Source organism: Trachurus japonicus, chromosome 7 (genome assembly GCF_045865225.1).
Source record: "Trachurus japonicus isolate A0001 chromosome 7, Traja_1.0".
In the NCBI taxonomy this organism is placed as follows: Eukaryota; Metazoa; Chordata; class Actinopteri; order Carangiformes; family Carangidae; genus Trachurus; species Trachurus japonicus.
Genome location: NC_140913.1, coordinates 35,049,030 through 35,070,953, shown reverse-complemented (window position 1 = coordinate 35,070,953; position 21,924 = coordinate 35,049,030). Strand labels below are relative to the sequence as shown.

At 41.0% G+C, this 21,924-nt stretch overlaps 1 protein-coding gene and 1 pseudogene across 2 annotated transcripts in view; one reads left to right on the top strand and one right to left on the bottom strand.

The window, feature by feature from the left end:
* Nucleotides 1–21,924, bottom strand: part of LOC146985221 (P2Y purinoceptor 1-like) — a 254,253-nt pseudogene that overhangs the window by 10,855 nt on the left and 221,474 nt on the right. The window lies entirely within an intron of this gene.
* Nucleotides 1–21,924, top strand: part of gdap1l1 (ganglioside induced differentiation associated protein 1-like 1) — a 32,873-nt gene that overhangs the window by 8,417 nt on the left and 2,532 nt on the right. The window contains exons 2-4 of the mRNA XM_085783028.1: nucleotides 7,128–7,320; nucleotides 15,659–15,832; nucleotides 20,753–20,847. Of these exons, the coding sequence (XP_085639154.1) occupies nucleotides 7,128–7,320; nucleotides 15,659–15,832; nucleotides 20,753–20,847 (462 nt within the window). The remainder of the gene's footprint in view (nucleotides 1–7,127; nucleotides 7,321–15,658; nucleotides 15,833–20,752; nucleotides 20,848–21,924) is intronic.

The window sequence follows — 21,924 nt, the reverse complement described above, 5'->3', positions numbered from 1 at the left end:
CGGTGTAGCTACCAAATAAATGCAGTAGTGACCGGTGTAGCTACCAAATAAATGCAGTAGCGACCGGTGTAGCTACCAAATAAATGCAGTAGTGACCGGTGTAGCTACCAAATAAATGAAGTAGCGACCGGTGTAGCTACCAAATAAATGCAGTAGTGACCGGTGTAGCTACCAAATAAATGCAGTAGTGACCGGTGTAGCTACCAAATAAATGCAGTAGTGCAGCAGCCTCAATAAATGTGTCCAGCTGCCAGAGTTGTCCGGTTGCAGCTTCCACAGACTCCCACAACAAACATCGGAGCTAATTTCCTAACAAGCGTTATAAACTGACCACAGACTCTGGATAGCGATGCTCATTTCTGTTAGCCTGTCTATGGTGTTTTACATTATACGTTAGCATTAAGCTAGAGGACTTTATGCTTAATTGTGACACTGGCTGTGTGTGTTTTGAACGTTGTTTCAAACTATGTGGGTTTGATTGAACATCTTTGATGCTTATATATATGTATATTACCGCTTAATATATTGCTTTACTCCTCTTTTTATGTTGGTACATCCGTAGGTCTATGCTACACCGGCCGTTACCATGGTTGTATCCATGGTACCTACACCGGCCGTTACGATCGCGGTCGGAACGTTTTAATTACGCGACGTAATACGTCATTAACTGTGCGGCGGAGTAGTGTCTGAAAGTGTTTTCTTACTTGACCAGTGAGTCACTATATAGTCACTATATTGAATTCACTATATAGTGAGTAGGGAGGAGGGAATGAGGGAGGGGTTTCGGACACAACCTCAGTCTTTTCTCTCCAGACCTTCCAGTCCACAGCTGCAGTGACGTCTTAAATGTCTCTGTGTCTCTGTCTCACCTTGGTTTCTGTGATGTGATTCAATAAGTTCCAGATAATTTGATTATTATGAGGACTGGGACTGGACACAGTGAAGGACTTGGACTCGGTCTCGGGTTAGATGGATCTTGAGTAAGTGGGATGTTTCCAGCAGCAGACCGTGGTCATGATGTAACGGCTGGTTGTTGTAGTGTTGTTGTTGTTGTTGTGTGAGTTCTGTCACTTCATGTGGTTTCAGTTTAACCTGGAGCAGGAAGTCGTCTCGTACACGACTCAAGTAAAACACCAAGAACTAATAGTGATACTGAAGTAAGAGCTGACGTTTTATCAGTTAATATATAATATTATTATTATTATTAGTCCTGGTGCATTAATGCAGAAGCAGAAGTGACTGCTGTTTGTCTTTAAAGGACAATTCCAGGCAAATTCTACTGGGGGCTGTATGTTCATAACATTTTAGGTCTAAAAGCTGCCGTGGTGATGCGGGGACAGACACAACTACCGCAAAACAGGAGCAATTAAACTGAAAATCTTCTTCTTTCTTTTAGACCTAAAATGTTAGGAACATACAGCCCCAAGTTGAATTTGCCCAGAATTGTCCTTTAAGCTGCAGTGTCTGCATTTCATTACTGTTCCAGTATAATCCACTGACCGGTCCCTTCTAGAGACTCCAGACTAACTTTTTATTACCAGGAGCAAAGTGGCAGAAAAGTCAGGGGCGTAAGTTGAATTGCAAAGCAAAATATTCACATTTCGTTTTCATTCATGATCCTCGGACACACGTTGGTCTGACACCTGTACTGACAAGGTTCTTTGAGTTGCACAGAAAGAAAAAAGAAAGAAGGTAAATTAACTGGTTGCACATGCACAAGTAGATTAAAACTTTACTTTCACTCTGTTTAGGGCGGAGTCTGGAGCCTGGTCAGAAATGTCACTTTGGGCCTCGACTGAGTTTAGAAGACAGATGGGATGCTAACGGCTAACGGCTGCACTGTAAAACACTGGTTCTTCCTGGTGGTTTAAGATGATAATCATCATAATTCAGTTCATATTGTGGCATCATGTGTTGTAGCTGATGTAGACGGAGCAACTTCAGTCTCTTTAATCTGTAAAAAACATGACATTTAATTTACATTTATATCATCTATTATCCAAACCACAGCTGTCGAGTAAATGTAGAGGTGTTAAAAGTAGTAAAGTAATAACAGAGAACAAACAGCTCAGTAAAGACACACACACACACACTCCTGGCAGCAGATGTTGTTGTATATTATGAAGTCAGAGGAGTGTGTTGCTGCGTCGCTGCAGCTGAACTACCTGGCTTCTGGCTTCAGCTCCATGAGTGACTAATATTATTATGTAACAAACTCAGTGACCGAGTTATTGTTGGACAACACCTCAGAGCCCAGACACCCAGACACACCAAGACACAGAGAGACTGAGAGAGTGAGACGGAGTTTTATATAGAAAATTCTTCTTCTTCTTCGTCTTCGAGAGATGACAGGTTAAAGCAGAAGTAAGTGATATATTTGTGTTAATATAAGTCTTAAATAGTTATATCTTCCGACAGCAATCACTTCTATAGAGTGTTTGGTCTGAAACACGGGTCTGTCAGTCACTCTGCTCTGCTCTGAGCCGAGGAGAAAACATTTATCGTATCCTACAGTTTTTATCCAATGAGGAGAGAGAACGGCATGCAGGGCTGTGTGTGCAGCCAAGGGATGCGCGTGAATGTGGCGACGTAGGGACGAGGACTGTTATGGTGCGTTAAAGGAAACTCGTAACTCGTGTTTTTCCGACCGTGAAGTCGTACCAGTTCGATCTGGTACGAGTTCACGGGTCAGAAGTTACGAGTGGCCGTTATAGTGACTTTCACAGGTAAAACAGGTCAGAGAAACACGAGTGGGTTGCCTGGAACGCTACAAAGTCGTAAGTCGTGACTTGAAGCTGTAATTTACGGTTTCAAAAGCCTGCCTGGAACGCAGCATTAGCGAAAACGACCGGATCGCTTACTTCTGCTTTAATGTTTTCAGTGTCACACGGTCAGACAGTCGTAGTCTGATTTGTTGCCCTTTAGGCGGCTACACTGTTCATACCTGTATCACATAGACTGTAGTTAGATAGTTTTGTTGTAGGAAAAGCCAAGGCAGCTTTATTTATATAGTGGATTTCCTACTAAGGGGCCACTCGGTGCTTTACATTGAAATAAAACATTTAAAGCAGAACTATGCAGGTAGGCCGGAAATAGCTCGCTCCTTCGTTGGTTTCTCTTTTTTTCCCTCTCCGGAGCTCCCCCACAGTTCTGGTAGGCACATGTCACTGTCGTAAAAAAAAAAAAACTCGCCGCCGCCACCTCCTCCACCCCCCCTACACGTGCTTGTGTTTACTGCTGTTTGCTAAGCCCTGCTAACACCGAGCTAACGCTAACACGGAGCTAATGCTAACACGGAGCTAACGCTATGCTAACACGGAGCTAACGCTAACACGGCGCTAACGCTAATACAGCCACACACAGGCACAAAGACACAGACATACACACACAGGAATAAAGGTTCCAAAACGCGAAGGTGTGTGTGTGTGTGTCATGATGTATTACATTATCTTATAAAAGACCCATGGTGTGTGTATCTGTGTTAGCATTAGCTCCCCGTTAGCCACAAGCTGAACTTCATCAGTAAACATTTCATGTTTCCATGGTTTCCTCCGACTTTCCGAACTCAAACCAATCACGATTCGTGACATGCATGACGTCATCTGCGGTCTTATCTCGTACTGCCGTAAGGCAGTTTCTCGCGATACTTCTATCCATTGACGAGATTTGTAACACCGAGACGGACGACTGATCTTGCAAGTGCGGTTTTCAGCCAGTGGGGGGGGTGAGCGCATTGGCCTAGACCCCATTCACTTCATAACAGGTCACTCAACCATCACAGTGACTCTGAGCCACAATAATTACAGCCCAAATCCTGCATAGTTCTGCTTTAAAGAAGAACTAAGCAGGATTTCTCCCGTGGCTATTCTACATTTTTACCTTCATTAAAACGCTCTAATTGTGATGGTGAACTACATGACTTGTGACTAGTTACCGTGACAACGGAGGCTTTCTATCTTCACCTGCGTCTCACGGCTGAAAACCAACCTGGCAGCATCAGTGTAGTAACTCTGTCGGCGCCCCGGTGTCCCAGCTCTCGTCTCTGCTGCACCGCGACACAAACACACACGCCGTAACATCGTATATGTTATGTAACGTTATCCAGCGCTCCGGTTATTGATTTTTCGCCGGCTTTGTAAAGAGATGCACATGGACGAGAGGAGCGTAACCAGAACAGAGGAATAGCGAGTGGACTTGCATAGTTCCCCTTTAACAGTGAGAATTGGAAATGTAAAAAAATACATAAAAACATGCAATTTTTAAAAATTTAAATAAAACCCCAAATAGTAAAAATTGGAAACATTAAACAAACAATTCCAAGCAAGAAAAATGAATAATATATCTATATATATATAATAAAAATATGAGTTTGCACTGCAGCATGTAATATTGACTTGTGTTAAAACAGTTAAGATGACTTACAGTGCAAAGTTCTTTAAAAGAGCTCAACATGAAAACAGAAATGTTTTTAATCTGGATTTAAAAATGCACAGACTTGGGTCATTTCAGTTCCGCTGGTTGACCAGATGTGTAGCGGGTTTATACTGATACTGATCACATAGACTCCACCACTGTGGGGACCTCATGTTTGGGGACAAGACCTGATCACAGTCATTTATCATAAAGTCATAGCAGTAGGTTTGTTACCTTTAATTGTCGGTGCAAGCTATTTTTAGAACGGTGGAGCAGAGCCGTGAGCTGCTCAGAGCTACGCTACGGAGGCTCATGGGATTTCTTGGTTTCCCTCATCAAACTCATCAAATACACAATCCAACAACTCCACAACGCTCTGGTGGACAAGTTGTGAGCTGCACATTCACCACACTATGAGATAATAACACAACGTTACCACACAGAGTTGTTTTAGAGGGAAATACAGAGACTGTTGATGAAAAACTGTCCCTGAAGGCAACGTGCATCAGTGGTTTTGCATGAATTTTATACATTCATCATCTGTATAAAAACATCTGGATGAAACTAAACAGAAATGTCAGATTTCCACTGTTTGAGGTGGAAAATGTGCCCCCTTCTTTAATTTTGATACGGCAGAAACTTACTTTGCACTGTTGTTAAAGATGAACTACAACTTGTGCGTTTTCTCTTCAAGTGATTGACTCACTTATTGATTAATGATTTATTAATTCAGTTTATTCGTAGCTAAATCTGCATTTTCCTTTAACAACGTGTACCTACCTATGTAGCTACCTGTTAGAAACGTAAATAGTAAAAAGTGTGTTTGTAAAATCTCAAAAAAATCTCTTCTTCTCCTCAGACATCGTTGCTGCTGCTGCTGCTGTAATTACCAGACTCATTCAGCTTTATTCCATTACACAACGTCTGGCCATGTTCAGGGAAAAAAAAGAAAAGAAACCCCCGTATTACTCGTCTTCCTCAGCAGCCGAATGTGGCGCTTTCCACCCGAGTGTCATCTGCTTTCATTAATCTTATTCCACTAATAGCTCTCCATGGACCTTGGCTTATCCTTCATCCCCACAAACCCACATCGATCCATCCCACCCGACCCGATCCCGTCCGGCTGCTTTTTACTCAAACTGCTGCGAAATATCTCATCATCCTGTCAGACCGACCGCACACAACAACAACAACAACAACAACACAACTCAAATATGAACCATAAACTAACAGAGGGATAAATCCTGCTGCTGTGTTTCACCATTCAACCTGTGCATGTTGTTGTTGGTGTTTAATCTGTGACAGAAGGTGTGTGTGGTGCGTTCAAGTGCACACAGACTTCTACTCTTCTTGTCAGTTTTACTTTTCTTTCTGGGTTTGGGTTTGATATTATTTCTTTTTAAGACGAGACACCACAGGCAAAATCACTGTATTTTGGTGCACTGGGCTATTTTGCTTCCATAACATGTCTTCTTTCAGAAAAGTGGAGAGAAATGGTAGAAAATCCACATTTAGGTTTTTATTTATTTTACTTCATTTTTTTCTTCTTTTGTCGGTAGATTTCTCCTAAATTTACCAATAGTTAAAATACTACTGTTGTCTGACCCATGTCATGTCAGGTGTCACTGTAAAGCTCTCTCTCTCCTCAACAATGATGTCATTTCCTTTGTATCAGCAACAAATCCTAAAAGTAGGATTGACATTAACAATCTGTGTAGTTTTCCAGTCCAAGTCTTTAAAGGTCGTTTTCTCAGAAAGAGTTTTTCAGACTCAGACTCCTCTCTAGAAATCTCCACTTCAGCAGCACTTCCAGACACCAAACCTTCCACTTTGATCCCTTTCTATATTCTGAAGGTTTTTACAGAGGGGATTGTTGATATATCATTCACAGCCTCATTTATACAACATTTTATTACTAAAAACATGGAGACATGTGATTTTTTTAGGGCTGGTGACAGTATTTTCTCATTTACAGAGTGATAAAAAGAGATATCCACAATCCCTCTCTAGACTCTAATGTGTCAACAAAATAAAACAAAGTAGCTTTATCCATTGTTCAGATTTCGGTTCTGGAAATGCACTGCAAAAACTCAAAATCTTTCCAAGAATCTTTGTCTTATTTCTTGTCAAAAAGTCTCATTTCTAGTCAAAACTAATCTCTTTCCACTTAAAATAAGATTCATCACCTAAAAATGAACTTGTTTTTAGATCATTTTCACTCGTTTCAAACTAATTTTCACTTGAAATAAGTAGAAAAATCTGCCAGTGAAAGCAAGTTTTTTTGTGCTTGTAATAAGAAAGAAAAACTTGCTCCACTATCAGATTTTTCTACTTATTTCAAGTGAAAATCTGCTTGAAAGAAGTAAAAAGTGTCTAAAAACAAGCTGCTTTTTAATGTGATGAGTCTTATTTTAAGTAGAATGAGATTTGACTAGAAATAAGACAAATATTCTTGGTAAGATATTTGAGTTTTTGCAGTGTGTATGCAAATTAGCGCCTATTTCATTAGATGTTTCCTCATTTACATATTTAAACATAAAATTTGACAAAACTTGTAATACAAAAAATATTTGTCTTAATGTGAGTGATGGACTTGGGAAGTTTCATGGTGATATCTGTTAATTTAATTTTTTACCCTATTCACCTGCACCGATCTGCAGTAAAAGTTTCTGCTAAAAGTTAAAAGTAAAAAGTTTGTGCCGCTTGTCCTTCAGGTGCGTCTGGTGATCGGTGAGAAGGGTCTGGTGTGCGAGGAGCGCGACGTGAGCCTCCCGCTGCAGGAGCACAAGGAGCCGTGGTTCATGAGGCTCAACCTGGGCGAGGAGGTGCCCGTCTTCCTCCACGGCGACGCCATCATCAGCGACTACAACCAGATCATCGACTACCTGGAGAAAACCTTCGTGGGAGGTAAGGTGCAGGGGTTTTTTTAACTTTAATTCTCTCTCTTTACTTTTTTAGACTTTGATTTTCTATCTGTTGCAAAGCGATCTGCCAATTAGAGCTGAGCAGCTGTTGGATTTCTCTGCAGGGTGAAGCGTTGTGGATAAAGAAGAGAGCTGCTTGACATTTAAAGGGTTTAGAGGCTGCTGTGTTTTTTAAAGCCTTTTCCAAATCCAAACAGGAATCTAAGACGTCGGCTGCAGCGTTGGCATTTAAAACAGAAACATGTGGAAATGGTTTGTTTGGTCGGAGGTTAAATAAAAGATATAAAGATGCTGTGTCAGAGTTTAATCTAATGATTACAGCTCAGTCCAACATGGAGCCTCCGTTTGTTTATAATCCTGACAGACTTTTATCATTTAATGTTAAAAAGTCAAAGATATTATTTAAAAAAGAAATATGAACGAATATAAAAAACAAACCGACAAAGAAACGAGTCATGAGCAGGAGAAATGTAACGTCTATCAGTAGTCTGTGTCTGTGAGGCGTTCAGGGAACATCTAGTCAGTCTGTGTCTGTGAGGCGTTCAGGGAACATCTAGTCTGTGTGTGAGGCGTTCAGGGAACATCTAGTCTGTGTCTGTGAGGCGTTCAGGGAACATCTAGTCTGTGTCTGTGAGGCGTTCAGGGAACATCTAGTCTGTCTGTGTGAGGCGTTCAGGGAACATCTAGTCTGTCTGTGAGGCGTTCAGGGAACATCTAGTCTGTGTCTGTGAGGCGTTCAGGGAACATCTAGTCTGTCTGTGAGGCGTTCAGGGAACATCTAGTCTGTGAGGCGTTCAGGGAACATCTAGTCTGTCTGTGAGGCGTTCAGGGAACATCTAGTCTGTCTGTGAGGCGTTCAGGGAACATCTAGTCTGTGTCTGTGAGGCGTTCAGGGAACATCTAGTCTGTCTGTGAGGCGTTCAGGGACATCTAGTCTGTGAGGCGTTCAGGGAACATCTAGTCTGTCTGTGAGGCGTTCAGGGAACATCTAGTCTGTCTGTGTGAGGCGTTCAGGGACATCTAGTCTGTGTGTGAGGCGTTCAGGGAACATCTAGTCTGTCTGTGTGAGGCGTTCAGGGAACATCTAGTCTGTGTGTGAGGCGTTCAGGGAACATCTAGTCTGTGTGTGAGGCGTTCAGGGAACATCTAGTCTGTCTGTGTGAGGCGTTCAGGGAACATCTAGTCTGTCTGTGAGGCTTTCAGGGAACATCTAGTCTGTCTGTGTGAGGCTTTCAGGGAACATCTAGTCTGTCTGTGTGAGGCGTTCAGGGACATCTAGTCTGTCAGTGTGAGGCGTTCAGGGAACATCTAGTCTGTCTGTGTGAGGCGTTCAGGGAACATCTAGTCTGTGAGGCGTTCAGGGACATCTAGTCTGTGAGGCTTTCAGGGAACATCTAGTCTGTCTGTGTGAGGCGTTCAGGGAACATCTAGTCTGTCAGTGTGAGGCGTTCAGGGACATCTAGTCTGTGAGGCGTTCAGGGAACATCTAGTCTGTGTGTGTGAGGCGTTCAGGGACATCTAGTCTGTCTGTGAGGCGTTCAGGGAACATCTAGTCTGTCTGTGAGGCGTTCAGGGAACATCTAGTCTGTCTGTGAGGCGTTCAGGGAACATCTAGTCTGTCTGTGAGGCGTTCAGGGAACATCTAGTCTGTGAGGCGTTCAGGGAACATCTAGTCTGTCTGTGAGGCGTTCAGGGAACATCTAGTCTGTGTGTGTGAGGCGTTCAGGGACATCTATTCTGTCTGTGAGGCGTTCAGGGAACATCTAGTCTGTCTGTGTGAGGCGTTCAGGGAACATCTAGTCTGTCTGTGAGGCGTTCAGGGAACATCTAGTCTGTCTGTGTGAGGCGTTCAGGGAACATCTAGTCTGTGTGTGTGAGGCGTTCAGGGAACATCTAGTCTGTGTGTGAGGCGTTCAGGGAACATCTAGTCTGTGTGTGTGAGGCGTTCAGGGAACGGTCCTCTTTCCTTCAAACTCTTTTTTCCGACTGCTTTCGAACGAGTCACAGAGACAACGGTGTTTTCAATTTAAACAAACAAAAGAACAGAAATATTTCTGTGTGGAAACAGCAACACAGGTTTGATTTTACAGCCTCTTTTTATTTTAGTGGTTAAAGGGATAGTTCAACATTTTTGACAAATTGGCCCATTGCCATAATCGCTATAGTTACACAGTAGCAGTAGGTTCGTTACCTTTAATTGTCAGAACGTTACCACACAGAGTTGTTTTAGAGGTAAATTCATGCAAAACCGCTGATGCACGTTGCCTTCAGGGACAGTTTCTCATCAAGCAGTCTCTGTATTTATTTCCCTCTAAAACAACTCTGTCTGGTAATAACGTTCCGACAATTAAAGGTAACAAACCTACTCCTACTGTGTAACTATAGCGATTATGGCAATGGGCCAATTTGCCAAAAATGTTGACGATGAGACGATGACATCAGAGTTACACTGTTATATACTATATACAGAAAGGTGAAATCCGGCGATCTGATGGAGGGAAACTGGTTTAGTTCAGCGCTCCGTGTCTCAGAGACGATGCGTTCACTGTTCACTCAGAAATGACAGAAATGACAGGATGAAGGAGGAAGAAACCATCTCCAGTGATGAGGAGGACGAAGTGGTTTTGTTTAGGAAGATTTTAGTCTGAAACTGTTCTTGAGTCTGTAATAGGCCTGTCACGATTATGACATCATCGCCTGATCACAATTATTTATCTATCATCGTTAAACTGGTTTCCACTCATCTGTATAAAAACATCTGGATGAAACCAACAGGATTTCATCACTGTTTGAGGTTTGACTGGTCCATGTGGAGCCACTAACTGTTTATCTGGAGGAGCTTCTTTTCTAATATTGATGAGCATCTGTTGACGTTAGCTTCATGGATATAAAAGTCTCTTCTCCTTCTTCTTCTCCATCAGGTGACTCTGCATAAAATGATCAAAAAAAGACGATTTAATCAATAAACGCAGCTAATTGTCAACTACAACGTCCTGACTGTGACAGGACGTTGTAGTTGACGATATAATTATATTATAATTATATACATTTTTAGGTGATGAGTCTTATTTTAAGTGGAAGTGGAGTTTAGTTTTGACTAAAATTGAGCCATTTTGACAAGAAATAAGACAAATATTCTTGGAAAGATTCTGAGTTTTTGCAGTGAGGTTGGTTTTCAGCCAAGAGACGCTCGGTGGAAGGCAGAGAGCCTCCATTCTTAGTTTTCTTCTTTTATTTTTATTGTTTTAGACATCTTAGTAGGATATTTTTTTTAAATCATATTTCCTCTTTGTATTTCATTTATTTCCTTTGCTCATTCCCTTTTGGAGCAAGAAATAAGAATTTCCTTCAGGATGAATAAAGTTCTGTTTGATTTAATCCAACTCTCCCTGTTAGTGACCAGTCTGTTATTTAACCATCACTAGTCTGAAGCTGGTTAATGAAGGTACAAGTCCTGCAGAGTTCCTCACTGCAAAACCTCTAAATCTTACCAAGAATATTTGTCTTATTTCTTGTCAAAATGTCTCATTTCTAGTCAAAACTAATCTCTTTCCACTTAAAATAAGACTCATCACCTAAAAATTAACTTGTTTTTAGATCATTTTCATTTGTTTCAAACAAATTTTCACTTGAAATAAGTAGAAAAATCTGCCAGTGAGAGCAAGTTTTTGTGCTTGTAATAAGAAAGAAAAACTTGCTCCACTATCAGATTTTTCTACTTATTTCAAGTGAAAATCTGCTTGAAAGAAGTAAAAAGTGTTAAAAACAAGCTGCTTTTTCTGTGATGAGTCTTATTATAAGTAGAGTGCGATTAGTTTTGACTAGAAATGAGACATTCTTGGTAATATATTTGAGTTTTTGCAGTGCTCTTTAAAGGAAAAACATTCATCTGTTCTCTCTGATCCAGGGTCAGTTTCTTCTCTTCGGTGGTTAAAGTCCAGTTAGAGATAAAACTCAATCTGTGGTTTCACGGTGGTGGATGTTGTTATGGGACTCGCTGGAGTTTCTGCTGCTTCCATAAATAAAAGATTCAATAAACATTCAGGTCCATAATATAACTGCTTTAACACCATGTTTTACTCTCTGACAGGTTGGACAGATTAGAGATAAACCATGTTGATGCTGCTTCACAGTTTCTCTGCTGTGAGGAACATCCTGTCTGACACGTCTTTATGAGTCAATGTGATTTACGTTTTATAATATTTCTTCTATTTTGTTGTTTTTAGTTGGAGAGAAGCCGCACCAAGTCTCATTGTTCAGTGTAGAACGACAGTCATGGTTTCAACGGCTCATCTCAACAACACGACAAAAAACTACTTATGAACAAGTTAAAGGGATAGTTCAACATGTAGGCTAGTCAAATTGGCCCATTGCCATAATCCCTATAGTCATAGCAGTAGGTTCATTACCTTTAATTGTCGGTGCAAGCTGTTTTTAGAACGGCGGAGCAGAGCCGTGAGCTGCTCAGAGCTACGCTACGGAGGCTCATTATGGGATTTCTTGGTTTCCCTCATCATCAAACTCATCAAATACACAATCCAACAACTCCACAACGCTCTGGTGGACAAGTTGTGAGCTGCACATTCACCACGCTATGAGATAATAACACAACGTTACCACACAGAGTTGTTTTAGAGGGAAATACAGAGACTGTTGATGAAAAACTGTCCCTGAAGGCAACGTGCATCAGTGGTTTTACATGAATTTCCCTCTAAAACAACTCTGTGTGGTAACGTTGTGTTATTATCTCATAGCGTGGTGAATGTGCAGCTCACAACTTGTCCACCAGAGCGTTGTGGAGTTGTTGGATTGTGTATTTGATGAGTTTGATGAGGGAAACCAAGAAATCCCATAATGAGCCTCCGTAGCGTAGCTCTGAGCAGCTCACGGCTCTGCTCCGCCGTTCTAAAAACAGCTTGCACCGACAATTAAAAGTAACGAACCTACTGCTATGACTATAGGGATTATGGCAATGGGCCAACTTGACAAAATGTTGAACTATCCCTTTAACAATGTTAAAAACATGAGAGGAAGTTGTTTCCTGTGGACGGAGCCTGGCTAACGGTTCTTACCTGTCTCCAGTCTTTATGCTAAGCTAAGCTAAGATAAGCTAAGCTAACCATCTGTTAAAACCATGTTTTGGTTTATGTGTGCATTAATGTTTATATTCAGTACTGTGGTGTGTGTAAAAGTAGAAGAACAGGTTAGTAGTTTTATGGACGTTTTTGTGTCGGGCCCTACAGTATTACTCTCATGTTAAGTTTTGGTTGGACTACGAACCGGTCAACAATGACTGAATTTCATTTTTTGGTGAACTATTCCTTTAATGTCAGAGGGCGCATACGGCTCAGGTTGCATATGAGTTAAAGAACGGAGGATGATGGATAAATGTTTGGTGACTGCACAACGTTCACCAGAGTCATTCCCTGGACCCTCAGTCCCTCAGTGTTTCATCCTTCTGTTTCTACACAGATTAATCCTTTAAAATGTCGAACTGCTCCTTTAAAAAAAAAAAAGTGCCATTATTCCACTTTCCTGGCCTAATTCCTGGCTGGGTGTTTGCCACGAGGCTGGAGGGAGGAGGAGGGAGGAGGAGGGGGGGCGGTGTTCAACACAACGACCTGCTGCTGGAACTCAGAGAGGTTTTATCTGAGAGCAGAGTCACGCTTCCCTCACCGCTACGTCGCTGCATCGCTGCTGATGACAGGACGGAGACGGAGCAGAGAGGAGGAGAGAGGAGAGAGGAGAGAGGAGGGAGGAGGGAGGAGAGAGGAGAGAGGAGAGAGGAGAGAGGAGAGAGGAGAGAGGAGAGAGGAGGAGAGAGGAGGGAGGAGCTGCAGCTGGCCCCGGTCCAGAGAGCTGAGTCATCAGAACCAGGACCAACAGGCCGACCTGCTGCAGGTGGTCTGAGCTGCTGCAGCGTCGCCGTGGAAACACGTGACATCAGAGGAACTCTGCTGCATAGACCAGAGCGGCTTTTTTATGCAAATGAGAATGACTGATGCATCCTGGGTAATTTAGGGGCAGCGCCCGGCATCCCTCCATTGAAAAGTTCAGCCTAACTGTCTTGACAAACTAAGTAACAGAAAGTTGTCTATTAACAGGCTGTTTCCAGACAACACTGAGCCAAAACCTCCCGGTGATTCCACCAAATACGTGTAGATGTCTGGGTCAGACATTTCTGGCCACTGTGGGAGGCTAAAGGAGCATACCGTAGATTCATTCAGACATTTCTGGCCACTGTGTGGAGTCATTGATCACTGTGGGAGGCTAAAGGAGCATACCGTAGATTCATTCAGACATTTCTGGCCACTGTGTGGAGTCATTGATCACTGTGGGAGGCTAAAGGAGCATACCGTAGATTCATTCAGACATTTCTGGCCACTGTGTGGAGTCATTGATCACTGTGGGAGGCTAAAGGAGCATACCGTAGATTCATTCAGACATTTCTGGCCACTGTGTGGAGTCATTGATCACTGTGGGAGGCTAAAGGAGCATACCGTAGATTCATTCATTGTAGTTTTTCAAGATAGCGTGAACGGTGGGTTTCAAAGAGGGTGTCAAAATAATGATGAGACATAGTGCTACAAAAGAAACACAAAATAAAACATTCAGATTGATTGTTAGTTAGTCTTGTGACGGCCTCCTGCCTGTGTATGCCTGTGTGTGCGTGTATGGTTGTCTCTGCCTTGTCAAGCTGCAGGTGATGAGCTGGTGGGCGTGGCCGATTCCCAACCTGTGTTAAGCTGGTCCTTCCTCCTGCCTCAGGCTCTGCCTGACATCGCCTGGCTCCGGAGGGAGAGCTGTGTGCCGCAGCCCCTCGTTTTCTTTTGTGTTCCCGTTGTTTGCTTTGCTATCATTTTGGTCCCTTTTGTTAGGGAAATAAATTATCATTTTGTTACTTTTACCTGCGTAGTTCCTGTTATTTGTCCGACCATGAGCCGGGTCGTGACAGTCTACGCTCCATCAAAACACAAAAAGCCACTGAGTGCAATTTAAAAATGCCAGGTGATGCCCCTAAATTACCCAGGATGCATCAGTCATTCTCATTTGCATAAAAAAGCCGCTCTGGTCTATCCGTACCTGGATTAAACAGATCCAGAGTTTTATCTCTAACTGGACTTTAACGTAGTTGATCTGAGACGCTGCAGCAGGAACATCGACTCTAACCCTAAAAACCCCTGAAGAGAAGAAACTGATCCTGGATCACAGTGAACAGATGAATGCGTTTCCTTTAAAGAGGAACTTTTCTTCGTCCAAAAAGACACACCAACAAACATCCAAATACCTCCATAGTGCTCGTCTGTAATGTCCCTCTGGTATTGAAGCCCCGACATGAGAAATTGTTCTGCTGGTGATTTGCACTGACACAGGAAGAGCAGTGAACTGAGACACTGGGAGCTTCCGCTACAAACAAGTTTAAAATATAGACTTATTTAATTTTTTTGGGAACAATTTCTCATGTTGGGGCTTCAATACAAGACGGACATTACAGATAAGCAGCATGGAGGTATTTGGATGTTTTTTGGTGTTAGTAGATATTGAGTGAAATTTATATTTTGGGTGAACTATCCCTTTATTGAAACTGTCCCTGTTGTGTTTTAGTTATATAGATAACGTGTTTCTCTCTCTGGGCTCCACACTGAGTTTAGTTCAGTTTAAACTCGTCAAGTCGGTGCAGCTCGTTCAGCTCCAGAGGTTTGTTTTTATTCCTGCCAGGCTCGTCTGTTACCTAGGTTACCGCTGTGTGTGTGTGTGTGTTATTTTGGGTTGTGCAGAACCAAGCTTGGTAACCGATGGTTGCTTAGAAACGCTCTGTTGCAGGCCTATATACTCTGCACTGCAAAAACTCAAAATCTTTCCAAGAATATTTGTCTTATTTCTTGTCAAAATGTCTCATTTCTAGTCAAAACTAAACTCTTTCCACTTAATATAAGACTCATCACCTAAAAATGAACTTGTTTTTGATCGTTTTTCACTTGTTTCAAACAAATATTCACTTGAAATAAGTAGAAAAATCTGCCAGTGAAAGGAAGTTGTTTTTGTGCTCGTAATAAAAAAGAAAAACTTGCTCCACTATCAGATTTTTCTCGTGAAAATATGCTTGAAAGAAGTAAAAAGTGTCTAAAAACGAGCTACTTTTAATGTGATGAGTCTTATTATAAGTAGAATGAGATTTGTTTTGACTAGAAATGACAATTTAACTAGAAATAAGACAAATATTCTTGATAAGATTTTGAGTTGTTGCAGTGTGTGTGATGCTGCTGCAGATCTGTAACATGTTTGTGTTGTTGTGTGTTTCCTGTGTCTCTGTGCTGCAGACGCGGTGGCTCAGCTGATCCCAGACCCGGACTCGCCTCTCCACGAGCGCGTGCAGCAGTACCGCCAGCTGCTGGACGGTCTGCCCATGGACGCCTACACACACGGCTGCATCCTCCATCCGGAGCTCACCATCGACTCAATGATCCCAAAGTACGCCACCGCAGAAATACGTAGTAAGTGAAGCAGCTCAGCGGACTGTGACGGCACAACTGTTATCACATAAAACCTTTTTAATCCATGACAACACTGAGCCTTAACTAGGACCAAGATCTCCTCTCTCTGGAGCTCTAGCAACAACTAGAGCTCTGGATAAGAGAGTAAGGACAGCATTGATCCAATGGAAGCGCCTCCTGGTGGAGGAATATGGGTTTTGCAAAAGCGCCCAAGAACTGACATCTCTGCATTGTTGGTGAATGAGCAACTGTGGTGTTTTCAATAATTTAAAGGGATAGTAGCATTTCTTTTAAAGTGGGGTTGTATGATCTACAAACAGCCTCCAAGTACTTTAATTGCAGTAGAAGACTCTCTACACTCCTCCCGTTAGCAACGCCAGCCCATAATAGCCCTGCCCAGAGATTTACAACATTCATTGTTGTGAACAGACCCAAAGAAACGGCCTATTTTCACGGCCTAGAAGAGGTTTTACCTGAAAAAAAAAATACACAGTTCCATTGTTCACTATAATATAATTTTTTCCAGCCCTTCAAAGTGCAGGAAAAACACAGTTTTTATTTGGACCTAACCAACTGCTGATCGGCGGGCGCTAACCCTGGGCGGAGGGATACGTGAGTTGGTTAGGTCCAAATAAAAACTGTGTGGATGGAACTGTGGTTTTTATTTTCAGGTAAAACCTCTTTTAGGCCGTGAAAATAGGCCGTTTCTTTGGGTCCATTCACAACAATGTATGTTGTAAATCTCTGGGCAGGGCTATTATGGGCTGGCGTTGCTAACGGGAGGAGTGCAGAGAGTCTTCTACTGCAATTAAAGTACTTAGGGGCTATTTGTAGATCATACAACCCCACTTTAAAAAAATGCTACTATCCCTTTAAGGACATTTATAGATCACCCACGTTAATAGCATCATTGAGGATCCTTTACAGATAAACATTAACACATAGGATAGTAAAAAAAACAATAAAAAAAACAGTTGTCTACATGAATGTTTCAATCTACATTTTGTAATAAACAAATTATAAGTATAATCTGATATGACCAAGACACCTAAAAACAAAAACACGGCCGTTTTCATCAATTTACCAGCAAGTGGGCAACACACATACATTGGAGTGAATGGGTTTTCTGGGCGCTTTTGCAACACCCATATCCTGCCACTAGGGGCGCAAAACCCTTAAACCCTTAAACCCTTAAACCCTTAAACCCTTACCACGGGAGTCAATGGTGGTGTCTCTAACTGTGCGTTCACACCAAAAGCTTCCAAAGCGTCAAAAACGCCGGAAGTCAATTCATTTTCAATGCGTCCAAAGCGTCAACAGGCGTCGCCGCGCTTCCAAAGCTTCCAAAGCGTCACCAGATGAGAAGGTTTAACTTTAGGGTAATGAGCTATGACGCGGTTCAACCTGTCAGAATAGAGATGTCCGTCGACTGCCTTTTTTTTCTTTTTTTTGTATTTCGGCTCCCCAATGACCAGCGCGATCGAACTTTGACGTCAGTCACGTGACGAGCGGCCAAAGCGGCTGAAAATATTTGCCGTTTTGGGAGCTGTCTTGTCTGACGCCCACCCTCGAGCGTTTTTGACGCTTTGGAAGCTTTTGGTGTGAACGCACAGTTACTCTCTTATTCCAGTGCTCTAGCAACAACAGGTCCGTGTCAGCCAATCAGAAGAGAGGAGGAGGCTCTGAGCCTCTCTTCTGATCGGCCGACCGTTTTCTAACGTGATACAATAAAGAAAAACAGAGCAGATTTCAGAATAAAACACTCTACACACTAAAAATCCTACAAGTTGTTGTTGTTGGTTGGATGGTGGGTTCACACTGCAAAAACTCAACATCTTTCCAAGAATATTTGTCTTATTTCTTGTCAAAATGTCTCATTTCTAGTCAAAACTAAACTCTTTCCACTTAAAATAAGACTCATCACCTTAAAAATTAACTTGTTTTTAGATCATTTTCACTTGTTTCAAACAAATTTTCAATTGAAATAAGTAGAAAAATCTGCCAGTGAAAGCAAGTTTTTTGTGTTTGTAATAAGAAAGAAAAACTTGCTTTCACTGTCAGATTTTTCTACTTATTTCAAGTGGAAAATCTGCTTGAAAAAAGTAAAAAGTGTCTAAAAACAAGCTACTTTTTAATGTGATGAGTCTTATTTTAAGTATAATTAGATTTATTTTGACTAGAAATGACATTTTGACTAGAAATAAGACAAATACTCTTGGTAAGATTTTGAATTTTTGCAGTGCAGGTGGTGGTGAGGTGGGCGGGGCTTGGTTGTGACATCACAAAGTGACAGGAAGTCCTGACGGCTGGTTTTAAGGCTCAGTTTCTGAATCCAGGCTGTGTGCATTTCTCTGTGGACTGAGGCTTTGATACTTTCACAGTATTAATATAGAACCTAGAGCTGCTTTATAATCACACTACACATGGACATCTACCTTTATACTGTATGGAGCTTTAACACAAACATCTACCTTTATACTGTATGGAGCTTTAACACAAACATCTACCTTTATACTGTATGGAGCTTTAACACAAACATCTACCTTTATTTTGAAGGAGCTTTAACACAAACATCTACCTTTATACTGTATGGAGCTTTAACACAAACATCTACCTTTATACTGTATGGAGCTTTAACACAAACATCTACCTTTATACTGTATGGAGCTTTAATACAAACATCTACCTTTATACTGTATGGAGCTTTAACACAAACATCTACCTTTATACTGTATGGAGCTTTAACACAAACATCTACCTTTATACTGTATGGAGCTTTAACACAAACATCTACCTTTATTTTGAAGGAGCTTTAATACAAACATCTACCTTTATACTGAAGGAGCTTTAATGACTAACTCTGTTGTTATTCTACGTGGTTAGTTGAGTGGGTTCCTGCCACTGAATCCACTCAAGTGTGTATAAAACACACTGTTCAGTGAACACACACACGCACTCATATTGTGCATCGGTACAGAATGATTTCATGTGACAGTCTGTTCTGCTGCATGTTCACACATGTTTCATATAATGAATGAAAACATGTAGAGTGTTATTATAAGACTGTGTCACTGTGCATGTTAAACTCTTATTGTAGACAACTAGACAACTACAACTGTGTTCAAGTTCAAGTTCACCTTTATTTATAGTATAGCACGTTTAAAAGACCTGTCACGGTCAGCCAAAGTGCTTTACAGCGCAGAAGTAAAAAAAAAAAAAGACAAAATTACATAACAATTCACACACGCATATCAATACACATACAGAAATATACACATGTTATGTACGCGTATAAATATATACACATAACCATGTATAAATAAAGAAATAAATTCATCTCAGTGTGTTCAACTTGTTATTCTGAACATTTACAAAGGTGAACAAGCTCCAACTTGAAGACCCTGGTCTCCCAGAACAAAACCACACACACACAGACATTATGAATGCAAAACTATTCATCTTCTTTACAGCCTTTTCCACATCATTGAAAAACAAATCTGTGTGTTTATGTGCACTACGTGCTCTGCGTGCTGTAATGTGATGCTGCTCAGCACCAGAGGCCCTGAACGCAGCAGCAGCAGCAGCAGCAGCAGCAGCTCAGTGTGGCGATGCGTTCAGGTTCATCCTGGTCAGTCTGTAGAGACCAGTGATGACCTCACCATGTGAATAAACCAGATTTAATGATGCAGTAAAACTCAGCTCAGTCTGTGTCTCTATAAAACTCACAGTGGTGTAAATGTTGGTGTGTTAACGAGCTGTTAGTTTATGTTTTGCATTTTCATTTGCTGTTTATTTACCAGTGTTGAGTTCAACATCAAACTTTACTCCTTTATTCACCAACATCTGGCTCCAGATGTGGAAACCAGCACCAACATTACAATTAGTAACTCTGTTTGTATCACGTAGACAGACAGATAGATAGATAGATAGATAGATAGATAGATAGATAGATAGATAGATAGATAGATAGATAGATAGATAGATAGATAGATAGATAGATAGATATACGTAGATATAGATAGATAGATAGATAGATAGATAGATAGATAGATAGATAGATAGATAGATAGATAGATAGATAGATAGATATACGTAGATATAGATAGATAGATAGATAGATAGATAGATAGATAGATAGATAGATAGATAGATAGATAGATAGATAGATAGACAGATAGACAGATAGACAGATAGACAGACAGACAGATTCTTTACTGTCTCGAGTAAAAACAGAAATTTGTCTTTAAATGAAAACATGATTAAAAACCACACCCAGGCATTTAAAAAAAACAAAACATTAAATCTTTATTCTCATTGGCTCGCTGTACAGACAGATATGTATTTTTAAAAAAGTATAAACTCCAACAGGCTTAACACACAATTCAAATGCATCGAAGAACAGTTCATGTCATGTGCGATTTTACTCGCCACTGAAAAGTAAAATAGTAAAATAGTAAGAAGACCCCAAAAGCCTCTGACTGATTTCTACACTGAGAGGACGATGAGGAGGAAGGCTATGAAGATTATAGCAGACAGCTCCCTTAGCCTGTTAAACTCTCAGTATGTTGACAACTAAAGGGACAGTTCATAGTGAATTATTTTAATTTCTCTGGGTTCATGTTGAGGTTTTATTCCCACATCAGTGTGACAATAAAAACACATATATTATTACATATTATTAGTGTTGCTTTATCTGTTTCAGCCTCAAACTGATCATACTGTAGATGAGACTGGACAAACACAGGGGGGTTATTTTTCTTACGATTGATAAAACTGTTGATTATTGATATTTCTTGTTATTGCCAACAAAAAGGAAATTTTCGTATAATTTTCTTATCAGTCCAGATAACTATGATATACTATGTGTAAAATGTGTGTGTGTGTGTGTGTGTGTGTGTGTGTGTGTGTGTGTGTGTGTAGGACATCTGGCCAACGCTGCGACGGAGCTGATGAAGTTGGACCATGAGGAGCCTCAGCTGACAGAACCCTACCTGTCCAAGCAGAAGAAGCTCATGGTCAGTTTCACGTCATGTACCTTTAACTTTTTGGTGTAAAAAACTTATGATAATGCACCAAAATATACAAAAACGTACTTTTTTTAATTTTAAGGGTGTTTCCCAAAAACCCATTTAAACCCTTTAAATGTTTATTTGATTATCCATCAATTATTCACAAATTGAAATTCCCATTAAAACATGAGCCCATTTATTTAATCACTTATCCACGTTCAGTCCATGTGGGTTAGGGTGTGGTGAAATATAGTGTAAAGATTCCCTTAAAATGTCATTGAACATGTTGTAAACCCATGAACTGTCTATATGTATAAAGATGCACAGGAATGAACAATGAATATTAATCACAGACAAACTCAGCAGCTCTGCAGCAGAAACAGTCTGAAATTTTTTAACCACAAATAGCGGTTATTCTTTATCTTCTGGAGGTGTATATTTATTTATTTATTTATCTTTGCCTGTATCAGTTTAATTCACTTGTTTTGAGTACTCTGTCGTATGAAGTATCCAATCATGTTGATACAGCTGTTTTGTGCAATGGTATGGGACTGTTTGTATTGTTTGTTAAGTGGATGTATGTGTTCTTATTGGGTGGCAAAGCAGTTTCCCCTTGGGGATCAATACAGTTTTCTAATCTAATCTAATCTAATCTAACCTTTGACCTGAATAAATACAGTTCATGTTCCCAGGAGGAAACAGCAGTGAACTAAACTAAACTAAATAAACTGTGACACTTTACATTCAGCTGATGATGCAAAGTGAAGGAAAACTGTTTTTTAAAAGTCGTTAATGAGACAGTGACGGCTGTTTGACCAGAGTTAAAGAGAGAAAAAGAGGTTTATACTCAGTCAGATCAGTCCCATCAGCCTCAGCTCTTTAGGTTTTGTGCTAATTACCAATGTTTTCATGCTAAACTAAGACGGTGAACGTGTCTAACAGACATCGATGTCGTGTGGTGCAGCGTTGACTCTGAGCTCCGTCCCACGTCCTCTCAGGTGATGGTGATCAGAGCCTCCATTGGTTCAGAGCTCCTGTTGTTAGCATCGGCTGCAGCGTTAGCATCCAGCCCAAAGTAAAACA